At 30.9% G+C, this 14,961-nt stretch overlaps 2 protein-coding genes across 2 annotated transcripts in view; one reads left to right on the top strand and one right to left on the bottom strand.

The window, feature by feature from the left end:
- Nucleotides 1–14,961, bottom strand: part of LOC125810235 (red chlorophyll catabolite reductase, chloroplastic) — a 1,038,333-nt gene that overhangs the window by 1,015,678 nt on the left and 7,694 nt on the right. The window lies entirely within an intron of this gene.
- On the top strand, nt 4,833–6,094 carry LOC125810278 (uncharacterized). The gene is made up of 4 exons (XM_049489784.1): nt 4,833–5,000; nt 5,147–5,172; nt 5,288–5,529; nt 6,024–6,094. The coding sequence occupies exons 1-4, from the start codon at nt 4,833–4,835 to the stop codon at nt 6,092–6,094; spliced, it is 507 nt and encodes a 168-aa protein (XP_049345741.1).

A 14,961-nucleotide genomic window follows, 5' to 3' on the forward strand; every position in this document is an offset into this window, starting at 1 on the left:
GAATCTTCTTTCATGAGAAAAATCGTGCATTTCTCATGTGTAGAGTCACTTGCTTTAGAAGTTACTTTAATTTTGAGTTGTTTGAACTCATCCCTATATCGATGCTCAATACTACTCCCAATAATATATAACTCATTCTCAAAGTTTTAAAACATAACACTTTCTCAATTTGAGGTAATTACTCAAAAGATCCTCTTAAAAGAGGTAATACTCTGAAAACTTCTCTAAACTCATAACTCATTTAGACATAGATGTTTCTCTCTTTGAAAAATGTAAAAGTATTACACTTAGGAATACTTAGTTCCCTTATATTCATTTTGAAACATGAAAGGCAACTCTTATCCATACTCATTTACTAAAGGTTTTTCTCAAAACTATAATCAATTTCAAAAGAATGCTCAACATGACTCAAAAATGAACTCTTGAACTTTCCTCTTAACTTTACTTTAATTTGAAATGTAAATAAAGAGATGTGATTAAGATATATAGGATCTCTCAAGGATTAATGAAGACTTTAGGAGTGAATATAAAGAAGAGACCATTGGTACGATTCGAGGGAACACATACGGAATGAAGGACGGAAGGATAAGGGACCTAGCGACCCGGGCGCAATGAGTGGTGCAGGGCGCCAACCCCCAAACTACTAGGCAATGTTTGGGGCGCACTGCTGGTGCGGCACGCAAGGCCCCAAAATACTGACCAATAGTTCGAGCACCATGGCTGGCGCGGCGACCCACCCTTCTGCCCAGAAATCCGACGAATTTTCTTGCTCAATTTCAAGTCCTAACTCATGTAGAATCGAATGATTTCTTCCAAACTCTCTTTGAATCATAAACCCAATACAAATTCAATGAAATTCCACACAAAATCTATCAATAACATCACTCATTCGCAGGACTCTCACCTCAAGAATTCAAAAAACCCCATAGTTAAAGAAAGAGGCTAAAACTCAAGAACTGCTCAAGAATCTCATTATGAATGATTTCATGAACGGAAATTAGATTATTGGAGTGTGGACGACGAATCCCAACACAGTGAGAAGCTTACATACCTCGAAAGAATACTTGTTCTTGGCGAAATCTTCCGTTCTTGAAAGAACGCTTGAACCCTTGCCCCTTTTCTCCTCTTAAAACTTCTCTCTAAAAACCCTAAGCGTTTAGGAATGTGGAAAACTGGTCTAAATCAGATTAGACCCTTATTTTGGTAGAAAAAACGTTTTAGTCTTAGTGGGTAAAGGAAAATACCAAAATACCCTTTCTTAAAACGGGTGATGAATGCCTTAGCTAGAGAGGTTGCACTAAAACAAGCATAACTCCTTCATCTGAGCTCAGAATTGAGCAAACTTGGCGGCGTTGGAAAGAGGACTCAATGACCTTCAATTTGATACCTCATGGGCCACTTAACTTATTATGTGCTAAAAGATATGATTGTTTGAAGTTGACCCAAAACTTAAAAAGTGACCGAAGTTCAAGGTATTACATGACACTTGTCTTTATACAGTGGAGGCTTCATAGATAGACAGATTTGGAGAGTCTTTCAGTTTCAGAGGTTTTATTTAAAACTTATATTTTATACTCAATATATTCAGAGATATTTAAGATTCAGTAAGCAGTTCTTAAACATTTCTTTCAGTTTGATGTTTGTGTATGCTTGAGTTAGTCTTCTGCTTGCAGTCAACCAGGATGGGGGTTCGCTTGGGGACCAGCAACGGTTCTTGAGTGTCGGCCACGTCTAGAATGTAGGCTCGGACCATGACATGTAATTTATTTTATCTTCTTCGATATTTTCTTCTTTCAATTGAATTAAGTAAATAATGACAATGTCTTCAATATTATTGGAAACTTCTTTCATGAGAAAAACCACACATTTCTCATATGTTAAGTCACTTGCTTTAATTTTCGCATGACTTGAATAAATATCAAGTTTAATATAATTAACTGTCTTAATAGAATATAATAATATGATCATATACCCTCACATATGCAAATATATAACTTATGTACGATCAAATGGTATGTAGCATATCAAATAATCTTCCTGCATTTGCATAACCAACAATTCCTTAATAATATTGACTAAATATAATAAATTCATTTCAATATTTCATTTCACTTGAATATCTTCACCTAAAAATAAAAATATATGTTTGCCTGCACATTAATAAAAAATACTATCTCATAAAATAGTAATAACATAATACATAAGTGCATCAATTGCTTGTTTGCAGTAAGACATAGTATTTTCTAACCAATTTAATGAAATCCAAATTAAACCTTTTTTTTTATATTAAAGTGATTATGTTAATATTAAAGTCCCAATCAAGTAGATTTACTTGCATCAATCTTAATTATATTAAAGTGCTTATGCTAATGTCAATTTTATTTAAGTTAATTACTATCAAAATTTTTAAAAAAAATGGGAGGGAGGAATAGTATCTATATAACATGTCTATCAGTCTTCTATTTGATAACAAAATAATAATTAACTTTATTAATTAATATAGAGATATTTTCGTACATATAAATTAAAAGTGGTTCGACAATGTACGGTAGTAGTAATTGCCAACGACTAATTAACCTTAATTTAGTACTCCACATGAAATAAATATACCTTTGAAAATCCGAACATACGGTTATTGTAATTAAACTAAAATTGGACAGTCTTATAATTGGATATTGTCTAAAAGAATCATTGTTAAAAGAAAAAGCCTTAATCCACATTAATCTATAACTAAACTCAATTATTTAACTATAAATATAGATTTGTGATTAAACTATATATTATCTCAGCACCGTGATAGAATAAACCAATTACCTATCTCTTGCTGCTAGCTTCAAGTTAAACTATTCTTCTTGTGTCTCAAGGTACTTGTATTAATTAATTGATCTCAATATTGATCATAGATTTTATACTTTAATAATCTACTATAAGTTGTGATTTTCAATTCATGTATATTAATTGTTGGTCGTTTATATTTTGCAGTAATCAATCAAGGAGGGATATATCTAGGAAGGAGTTTGTTGCTTCGATGGTTAGTCTTTCTGAACGGATTTATATGATATATTTTTTTCGAGATTCAAATTACTACACATAAATTTTGTAATTTATTTTTTAAAATCATATTGATATGAGAAAAATTACGACTTATAATACTTTTTGTATTGACACGAGAAGAATTGCAACTATGAACAATTTATTGATACGAGTAGTTCTTAGTTTTAATTATATGAAGAATTTTTATTTTTTTTGTACGAGTAGAAACGTGTAGTTTTATTAATTTATATATTTGAAAAAGTAAACAAACAATATATTAAGTACTTTTCTTTCTGCTCTTCTATGTGAATAGATAGAGATTAGATATTATCTTATTCTTAATCTTTTAGTACATTTTTTTCTTATTGAAATTTTGTGTCTATGTAACAGGGCGTTTTTGGGAATATAATATAACTATAAAGTATAACATATTAAATAAAAACAACTTTTTGACAAAATTTTGGTAAGGTTGAGCCAATTTAGGTTAATATATATACTAAAACTAACTTTAATGGGACCAAAGCAGTTATATTTTATGGGCTAATGTTTTTCACTTCTAGCTTTGATTAAGACAAGTAATGAGAAAATGACTTGTAACTATGAAGCTATGAGGTATCATACCCCAGAGATTACGGCTTAATTTTACTTGAGTTCGATTGAGTTTTTCTTCCTCTTAGCGACTATGAGCTCATAGCAATTTGTTTTCTAACCTATGGAAAAAAAAAATTGTATTTTAGATAAAACAATATAAGTAAGTTTTTTAAAATTCAAGAAGTTCTACTGGAAGTAAGTTTTGGTACATCATACATTTGTTTTTTCAGTCTAAGATTATAAGATTAATTTTTTTTTCTAATTCCTTAATTTTTGTGCTGTAAAACCAAGTTAAACAAATTAAAACCGAGATATTCTAGTTTTAACTTTTTTCACATTCTGTTAACAAACTTTTCACCAAAAGTCCAAAACCACTGAAACAATTGTTTTGCTTAGGTTTTACACTTTGCAGTTTCTAATAAAGCTTCAATTTAAAATTAAATCAATGCTAATAAAAAAAAGTTAATTCAATATTAAGAATGACAATAATAATAAACATTTTTCCTTTAATTCTATATTAATTTAGATAATGAAAATACATAACTTAATTTTAGTTTTTCTTCTATGTTTAGTCATGTAATAACACTATTTATTAGACTTATTTTGACATGCATGATTTAATATTTTTAAATTATTATATTTTTTTAATGAATTATTAATTTGTAATATTTGTTTTATGCTATTTCATTATTATTTTTGATATGTATCAATCATGTTATTTTCTTTTTAAAAAAATACCTTAGATTATTGTATTTTTATAGGACTAAAGATATATTTAAATTAAAGTTAATTATATGTTTGTAATTTATCAAGAAACCGAAAAATCGAAAAGTCCAATGTAGTTAATTTGATTTATAAATTTTAAAATCTGATAATAATAATTTGACTTGACACCCAATCACGTCGTCCTGGAATCCCGTTTAGTCGCCGTTAGATTAAACGGGTGTGTGTCTGGAGGACCACAAAAATGAGAGCACTACTCATCATCCAATAATAAGAAGCAAAATCCGACGAAATTGTCATAATTCATTACTCTCTCTTCTACTTCACAGTTGAAATAAATCTGACCAAGATAGAGAAATTTCACAATTACTTTCCTCATAACAAATTCTAAATACTAGAATTACCTGATCTGGTATACAAGGAATTGAAACAGAATTGGAGAGGTTACTATTATCCAACTGTCAGATGTAGTAGTAGTAGTTGATATGGACATACCATTGATGATGATGAAAAAGAGGAAGATATGTGATACTTATACACCGGGAAATGTAGTTTCTCCGGTGGCGAGTTCTGAGAATTATGAATCGGACGGGAGTTCAATGTCTTGTTGTTCAAGGAACGGATCAAGCAACTCGAAATCACTAGATCTGGATGTACGCCCAGTCATTCAAGTTTTACTTGAACTGAATTTTCTCTGTTTTTTTTTTTTTTTGTATGTATATAGATATTTATGGGGATTTAAAATTGGATATATATCTGATAAGAGTGTATTTGAATTTTGAATTTTGAATTTTTGCAGGCCAACGGTGGGGAAGTTGCAGACAAGTAAGTAGTGTTATTTATTTTTTGGGCTCTTCAAATTTTAAAATTGATCATTTTCATTTTTTTCTACTAGTAGTACTATATAAGCATCTCTCCTTTATTTTATCTATCTCTGCAGAGAGAAGAAGTCGATTGAAGAAGAATCCGAGTCGGAGAAAATGCCTCCACTAGAAGAATTCGGTGAAGTAGAATTGAACGAAATGCCTCCACTTGAAGAATTCGGTGAAGTAGAATTGAACGAAATAATTCCGACTACAGAAGAAATTGAAGAGTTTTTTACAAGATGCGAACTAAGGACATGTAAACGCCTTCGAGAAAAACGACTTCGAGAAAAGTACATAATCCTCTCTCTCTCTTTTGGTTTTTCAATATTTGATATTAGTATTGAAGACCTACTATATATTCTCCTCATTTGTTTTCCACTCTTCTTTTCTATCGTTTGCCCCAATTCAATTTTTGAGGTTACAAAAGTTATTTTACCAAAAAGTGTGTGCTTGTAAGTGAGATTTCGAAAGGAAAGTATTAAATGATCAGAAAATTTGGTCACAATTTGGCCAAAAATTTATAAAACTATACTAATATTTTTTTTATTTTAAAATAAACTGATCTTTTTTTCCATTTTTTAGTTAAAAGATATTAAAGTTAAAAAGGTAAAAATATTTTAAAACATTCTGGCCAAATTTTCTAGCCAAAAAGATTTTTCCATTTCGAAAATAGTTAATATTCTTTTTGATATTTTTCATCCAACAAGCAAAACTTCCTTTCCTTTAACATTGTCTAACAAGTTATCAGTATCAATTTCCGATTGAACTTATAAAATTTAAATTTTAAATTTACGTGGTATATTTGTGCAGGTACAACTTCGACTTTGAGAAAGAGGAACCATTGGAAGGTCGTTTCGAGTGGGTCAAAATATGAAAAATGAAATTCTAAAAGATGAAGGTCGAGGATTTCTTATTAATAATTGGTAGCACTAGCTAGGTTAGCTAGACTGCTTAGAATAACTTAATTATCTAATTTAATTTAATCTCTGACAGTACATTAATTGATTAGTTCTAGTAAGTTTTAGGTGGTCATTGTTTTCCTTTTCTTTTAAGATAACATATGATCTAATGCACTTACATTCTTCTTTAATAAAGAGTACATATTTCCTCTATTTTTTTTAATTGAAATTAACTATAATTTTGTCTTTAATTCTGATTGTAGATTTGTAGTTAATAGAATTAGTGATGAATTTGTTGTTAAGCTGCATAATTTTGTCTGTTGTTAATTTTTATTTTTGAGTTTAATTAATTTATGTGGTATAGGAATTAGGAGTTGGTGGCTGCGTACACCGAGATTCGCTTCCATTTTTCTCATTTCAATTGATTTGTAAATATGCTTTGATTTTGTTAAGGAATATGCTTTAACCTCAATATGAAATTTTGTGACACAAATTCAAATTTAACCGGACTCGTTTTGAATACTTGAGGAAACTCAAAAATGTTTGCTAACAACGCCTTTATATTTGTCAACTGTATGGAATATTGGGTGGAGATATATATGAGGGAGAAGAAACGATAAGGAAGTGAGACTAGAGTGACTATTATTCTTTAGATGTGCACAAGGTAAAATAGCATGAGAGTTAACAAAGAATATTATACCAATTTTAAAAAATATATACATAAAATATCTAATTTTATGAAAAGATCATAAATTCACATTTCTCATATAGTTAATATATAAATGCATCCGTACCACAAACTACATAGAAAAAGTAATCCATACTAAGGGCTCGTTTGGCCATGCGATATGATATCATGATATGGTATCATGAGATGAAATTAAAGTTTTGTTTGGACATGCGATATGAAATTTTTGTGTTGTATATTTTCTCATAAACATAAAAATCTCATAAGTTGTAAAACTATTAAAATAGCCTCAATTGTTTATTCAATCTTATCAAATAAACAAAAATTTATAAAATCGCATAATAAATTATTACAAAGTTATTTGTTCTCCACCTAAGTAATTGTTTCATCTAACTTTAATTTAATAAAAAAAATTGAACATAAATTGTAGTGTACTAGTCTTTAATATAATCCTCCCACATAGAACGGATAATTTCCTCACGTTACACTTGCATTTCTTGATCATGTGACCGAGAAGACGAACCAACATTGTTACTGTGAGCCATTTGTTGGTCAATATCATCCGCAACTATATTTTCATGCTCATAGACCATAAATATTTCATCAGTACTTTGGTATTCTTACAAATAATTATGTAACACTGCACAAGCTATAACAATTTTCACTTGTAAATCAATATCATAATGGTTCATGACTTGTTTCAGTATTCTAAATCTATTTTTCCAAGCTCCAAAAGTCTGTTCAATCACATTGCGCAGAGATGAATGCCTATAATTAAACAGTTCTTTGGCATTTTGAGGCTCTCTTTCACTTCCTCGGTAATCATGCAAATGACAGCGTAGTCCTTTGTATGGAGCTAAAAATCCTTTTGTGTTTCGGAAACCAGCATCAACAACATAATATTTATCTACCAACAAACATTTTATAAAGAATTACTAAAACCATATGTGACATAAATGAGACAGCTTTGTGTAAATAAATAATATTTATTCTAAGGATGTAATTTAAAGTTACCATGTGGCGGAAATGGAAATTGTGATGTTGGTTCAACAAGTGCATTCTCAAGTACTTTACTATCATGTGCAGTACCTTCCCAACCAGCAGCAACAAAGGTAAATCGCATATCAAAATCACAAGCACATAAGATATTTTGTGATGTTCTTCCTTTGCGATTACGATATGTTTATTGCACCGCTTTAGGAACCTCCCCTTCTATATATGTTCCATCAATCGCACCAACACAATCCTACCAAATAAAAAAAAATACATCAATATTAGTTTAGTGAACATAAAATAAATTGGAAGCATTATAGAATGCACTTCATAAAAATAATGTTTGTAAGAGTAATAAAAATAGTGTTTCCAAGACAATGCAAAGTCATAAAATAAATATTATCTCTTTAAACAAAGTTGATAGGAAATATGTAACTAAATACTAATAACTTACACATAAAATATAAATGTGCACTTATCAAGGCCATAAAAGAAATTTATTACTCAACAATCGGTTGGTGTGAGTTAGAGTGACTATATGTCGGTGAGAATAATAAATTTTATGTCGGTGAGAATAATCAATTTTAAAAAGTAATGATGTGATTATAAATTTTATCTGCATATGAAATAAATGGATAATAGATATAAATGTGAGGTTGTTTTAACAAAATATAAACTCGTGGATCAATTTTTGAATTAAAATATCTCAAATCATGATGAAATTCCCATATAATTTCATATCATGATTTTTGGAGAATATGGAATCACATCTCATGATATGGAATCATGAGATGGAATCAACGTAAAATCGCATGTCCAAACGCTGATTCCATCTCACGATACCATATCGTGATATGATATCGCATGGCCAAACGCCTACTAAGCAAACTCCTTTCGAGAAACCCAAACTAAGCAAACTCCTTTCGATCGAGAAAACATGCAGAAGATTTCAAATCAGATTGTACTACCATTACTAACAGTAGTACTGTAGTAGTTTATGTAGGGATAAGGGTCTGAAAAATACCCCAACTTTGGTCGGATTTCCTGTTGCGATACTAAACTTTCATAAGGACCTATTACCTCCCTAGACTATGTAATACCGTATTTTTTACCCCTTAAACTATTTAATAGTGTATTTTAAAGGTATATATGTGCCCACGTGGACACATTACTATTTATAATTTTGCATTATTTTTTATGTCCACGTGGGCAAATATATATGTTTAAAATACGGTATTAAATAGTCTAGGGAGGTAATAGGTCCTCATGAAAGTTTAGTATCGCAACAACAAATTCGACCAAAATTGGGGTATTTTTCAGACACTTATCCCGTTTATGTACGAAAGCCAAGCCAAGTAGTATAGTGCATTAATTATAATGTTAAAAATAACTTATGATAAGAAGGTGGAAATAGTAGAGGCAAGAGATGGACATATTTAGAGATCTATATATTGGTTGCATTTGTTAAAATATTTATCCACACATGTAATTGTTTATATTATAAAATATGCTAATTTATTATAATTAAATCTTAATTATCATAAAAAATATATAAATTAATAATAATAATATAATAAAAATATATATGAAACATATAACATGTATTTACTAGATTGATGTAAGAAATCTAGGGTGAGCAATGTGCATCTAGAAGCATGAAAAAAAAATTGCTTAATATATATTTACGATTTTTAAAAATTTATCAGTAAATTTTATTACATACTTTCTCCGTCCCATTTTGTGTGGCACTTTTCAGATTTTGATATTCAAACAAGTTTATCTTTGACCCTAAGTTTTTCATAGATTCTTTTAACATTTTGAATTATTAATTATTGTGACTTATAGTACTTTTTACGTAGTTTATAAATATATAAATTTCATTTCAAAATATTTAAAGATTCCAATATTAAAATTATGATTTATATTGATTGAGAATCTAAATATTTGATGTTGTAGGAGGTGGTGATGTCCCCCACCTAAGGTTGTGAAGGAAAAGAGGGGGTAGGAAGCCTAAGGACTAGGAGAAAGGAGGCTGAAAAACTATTAACTATGGTTTTAAATAAAACATGTTAAAAATAGAAGGGAAAAGGAAAAATATAGTGTCATCAATACAAAAGATATTTACTTTCTTCATATGAGTTTTGGACTTTGGATTGGGTCGAATCAAAGCTTCTTAATGATTTTTTATGGGTAAATAACATGTATCTCGTTAGTTTAAGAATTAACAATGTGTTTTTTTGTGAGTTTTCGAAATTATCATTTGTGTTTGAGTTACAAGATATCAAAATTATATTTTCTAGATACACTATATTCAAGTGGATTCATGTGTATTTGGGATATATTAACTCTCCCGCTCTCCTCTCTCCCACTCCCGCTTGCCTCACTCCATATGTATATGTATTTCAGAATATATCTGATATTCTAGATATATGTATCTTGTACCCCAGATACATATATTTAATGTGATTCGTGTGTATCTATGATACAATGACTCTCTCACTCATCTCTTTTCTATATCGCTCGTTCCTCTCTTTTTATTATTCGTATTTCAGAGTATATCTGATATTAAAAATATATGCATCTAGATGTATTTGACTTGAAATTTGATATGAAATTATTAATTAGTGAGACAACATATAATTATCTCAAACTATAGAGAAAGATATGTTATAATATTTATGTAATTAGATAGTTTTTTCGTTTTTTAATTATTACATTTTTAAGTGAAAAAGAGTTAGCATTGAAAGTTGAGCATTTTCGGCTGTTACTTTTGTTTTTGTTACTATATTCCAAATTTAGTAAAAATATGTGTTTGAAAAGATAGTTAATTAGTTAGTAACTTTTGTGAAAATGAGTGGACAAGTTCGTAAGAACATATTGTTTTGAAAAATAACATAATTAATGACTAAATCTAAATGATTAGAATAAAAAATAATACTAATAAATAAATAAGTTCTTACAACATGACTACATGAGGTAACTTTATATTACATATTCCATATTTGGTAAGTCATACAATTGCGGTAAATAATTTGCTACAATGGGGAAAAGTTGGTACTCTTTCTCCGTTTAATAATAGTTGTCCACTATAATATTTTTTAATATCCAATAATATTTGCTCTCCTTATAAAACTAATGGATAATTTTGCACTTAGTTCCTAATTTACCGTTATTATTAATTATAATCATTGTTCTATTGCATTTTTCAAGACATTAGATTTGTTATATTCAAAGAATGATATAGTTAAATTACTCTTCTATTTATAGTTTCTTAAAAAGTGTGCAAAATCAATAATAGACGAGTATTGTTTGACAAGAGTAATAATAAGAAAAAAATATATATTTAAATTGTCATTTAGTACTAGGTAATAATTCTTCTTGGATCTGGTGAACTAGACTTTCTTATTTGGGGTACTGGTCCTGATTCTACTCTATGTTCTCTATACTTGTAAGTATTCCTATATAGCTAAGTTAGTTATTTTATTCTTAACAATAATTATTTATTTTTTTGAAGATTACAAATATTTTAATAAAGTTAATATTTGATGAAGTGATATTATATCTTTCCATAAATAAAGATTGAGATAGTCAAATAAATTCATCTTAATTGATGTTTTCTTAAAAATATATAAGAAAAATAACACGATAGATAATTTGCGACAGATGAAGTATTATTATATGAGATTGAGAAAATCATTAATGAAGAAGCTCTCTGGATATGTACCCCTGAATTCAGTTACCTACTATATCTTGTTGTGACGAAAAGATGAAAACGAAAATCTAAAATAAAGAACACCAAGTTTAACGTGGAAAAATCCTTCAAAACGAAGGTAACCACCACGGGATCGACAAGACCCGAATTGCTTCACTATAACAATAAGAGAGTTACAATTATTCTTCTAATGGCTACACAACAAGTGCCAAAAGAGAACAAACAGTAGCTACACCAACAAAAGATAAATAGAAAGAAACACCACCCAAACTCAGCTGCTGTTCGGGACCTAAAACAGGATCTTTCTGACTTCAGAATCCGATCTTCACCGTTCAAATCAACCACCAAGATGTTAGGAACACTCAGTAAAAATTTCAGCCCGATCCAACGGTTAATTAATCGGAAACACTATCTGAAGGTTGCTGGTCGGAATAAAAGACTGCAGCAAAAGAACCCTTTTTCTTCTCTCTTATCTCTTGTTGAAAACTTTCACAAAAAACTTCTCTTATGTCCTAATGTCTTTCAAAGACAATACTAATGAGCAATCTAAATTATTCTCTCAAGACCATCCTCTATTTATAGAGTTGTGTTTTTCCTTACAAAGCCAAAACTAACTCCAAATAGGATTACTATTCCAATCCTTTTCCTAATAGAATTGGAAACCAAATAAAGAGAATAATTCCAATCCTTTTTCAAGTAGGATTAGGCCATGGGCCTTTGGCTGGAACACGGGCAATAGCCCAACAAACTCCCCCTCCAGCCAAGGGGCCAAATGGACTTCAAGTGGAGGAACTCTTGACAGGCTTCATGCCTGCCGCACTTCTACAAAACTCATTCTTGTCTACGATCACCACTTTTGTAAGAATATCTGAAGGATTGTCATCAGTGTGTATCTTCTCAACCTCAAATAATTTCTCCTCCAGGGTCATTCTAATCCAATGATATTTTCTACTAATATGCTTGGACTTAGAATGAAAGGTAGAGTGCTTGGTGAGAGAAATAACACTTTGATTATCACAAAATAAGACAAACCTTGATTGTTCAAAATTAAGATCTTTGATAAACTCCTTCATCCAAAGCAATTCTTTGGCACCTTCAGTGATGGCAATATATTCAGCTTCTGTGGTAGATAAAGTTATGCACTTCTGAAGTCTTGATTGCCAAGCAATAGCTCCCCCTCCAAAAGTGATCAAATAACCAGAAGTGGATTTTGAGTTATCAAGATTTCCTCCCAAATCAGAGTCTGTGTAGCATACAAGTTCAGACTTGCCACTACCAAAGCACAACTTCATATATGAAGTACCCTTCAAATATCTTAGTATCCATTTCACTGCAGCCCAATGTTCTTTTCCAGGATTGGATAGAAATCTGCAAACGGTACCAACAACATGTGCAATATCTGGTCTAGTGCAAATCATAGCATACATCAAACTACCAACCGCGGAAAAGTATGGAATACTTGACATCTCATTCTTCTCTTCATTAGTAGATGGATTTTGGGTCGTACTCAACTTAAAGTGTTTAGCAAGAGGTGTACTAACCACTTTTGTCTCTGTCATGTTGAACCTCTTGAGTACTTTCTCAATATAAACCTTCTGGGATAGTGATAACTCCTTGTGTCTATCTCGATGAATTTGTATGCCTAAGATCTTCTTTGCTGGCCCCAAGTCCTTCATCGCAAACGATTTGCTTAACTCTTTCTTAAGGACTACAATTCTAGATTTATTTTTGCCAACGATTAGCATATCATCCACATAAAGTAGTAAGATGATAAAATCATCATCAGAGAACTTCTGAAAGAATACACAATGATCTGAAGAAGTTTTCTTGTATCCCTGATTTTCAATGACAGATTCAAACTTCAAGTACCACTACCTTAGAGCTTGTTTCAAGCCATACAAGCTCTTTCTCAATTTGCAAACATGGTTTTCTTTTCCTTTAACTAAGAAGCCTTCAGGTTGCTCCATGTAGATCTCATCTTCTAAATCACTATGAAGAAAAGCAGTTTTGACATCCATCTGCTCAACCTCTAAATCTAGACTTGCGGCTAAAGCTAGAACCATACGAATAGAGGACATTTTCACAACTGGAGAGAAAATTTCATCAAAGTTAATTCCCTTTCTTTGACCAAAACCTTTGACAACTAACCTAGCCTTGTATTTAGGTGCAGATGTATGTTGCTCTTGCTTTAATCTGAAGATCCATTTATTTGTTAAAACTTTCTTACCTTTCGGTAACTCCACTAGCTCATATGTGTCATTCTCTTAAAGTGACTTCATCTCGTCTTCCATGGCTTCTACCCACCTATCTCTATGAGTATCTAACATGACTTCATCATAACCTTCAGGTTCTTCCATGTCAGTCAAAAAGATATACTTATTAGGAGAATAACGTGTTGAGCTTCGCCTCTCTCTAGTAGATCTTCTACAAGAGGTTTCTGGAACATCCAAATTTGTCATCTCAGCATTAGTTGGTTGATGATCAACCACAATATCACCAATAGGAACATCTATAGGTTCTACACCCTGATCATTATCTTGGGTTCCTTCATGTGCAAAAGATGTATCAATAATAGGAATTGGATCAACATCAACTAAGCTCTCATCAATCTGAGAATCTGGTTTCTCAACCTTGTCAATATCTTCAATAGTTTGATCTTCAAAGAACACAACATCACGACTTCTAATGAGCTTCTTATCAATTGGATCATAAAAGCGATATTCAAACTCATCTTGACCATAACCAATGAAGATGTATTGCTTAGTTTTAACATCCAATTTTGACCTCTCATCTTTTGGAACATGCACACAAGCTTTACAACCAAATACTTTCAAGTGATCATAAGAAACATCCTTACCAAACCAAACTCTATTTGGAATATCACCATCCAAAGCAACAACAGGAGACAAATTGATAACATAAGCAACAGTGTTAAGTGCTTCAGCCCAAAATGAATTTGGAAGTTTAGCCTCTGAAAGCACGCATCTAACTCTCTCAACTAAAGTTTTGTTCATCCTTTCTGTCAGGCCATTTAATTGAGGAGTCTTTGAAGAAGTCTTCTGATGACGAATTCCTTGCAATTTGCAGTAGTTATCAAAGGGACCAATAAACTCACCACCATTATCAGTGCGAATACATTTTAATTTCTTTCCCGTGTGTCTCTCAGATAAGGCTTGAAACTCCTTAAACACATCAAATACTTGATCTTTGGATTTTAAAGGATATACCCAAATTTTGCGAGAATGATCATCAATGAAAGTTGCAAAGTAAAGCGCACCACTTTTTGACTTCACTTTAAAAGGACCACACAAATCAGAGTGTACTAGCTCCAGTAGCTCAGACTTTCTTGAAGGAGGATGATTGTGAAAAGAAACTCTTTTCTGTTTCCCAGCTAAGCAATGAACACATCTTTTTACCTTTGCTTGTTTCACACCAGCAAGCAAATTCTTCTTAGCC

Source organism: Solanum verrucosum, unplaced genomic scaffold (assembly GCF_900185275.1).
Source record: "Solanum verrucosum unplaced genomic scaffold, falcon-dt-bn FXZP01000038.1, whole genome shotgun sequence".
Classification (NCBI taxonomy): domain Eukaryota; kingdom Viridiplantae; phylum Streptophyta; class Magnoliopsida; order Solanales; family Solanaceae; genus Solanum; species Solanum verrucosum.

Coding starts and splice junctions, on each gene's coding strand:
- LOC125810278 (XM_049489784.1), top strand. CDS start 4,833: ATGGACATACCATTGATGATGATGAAAAAGAGGAAGATATGTGATACT. Junction 5,001..5,146: donor CGAAATCACTAGATCTGGAT/GTACGCCCAGTC, acceptor GAATTTTTGCAG/GCCAACGGTGGGGAAGTTGC. Junction 5,530..6,023: donor AATCCTCTCTCTCTCTTTTG/GTTTTTCAATAT, acceptor ATATTTGTGCAG/GTACAACTTCGACTTTGAGA.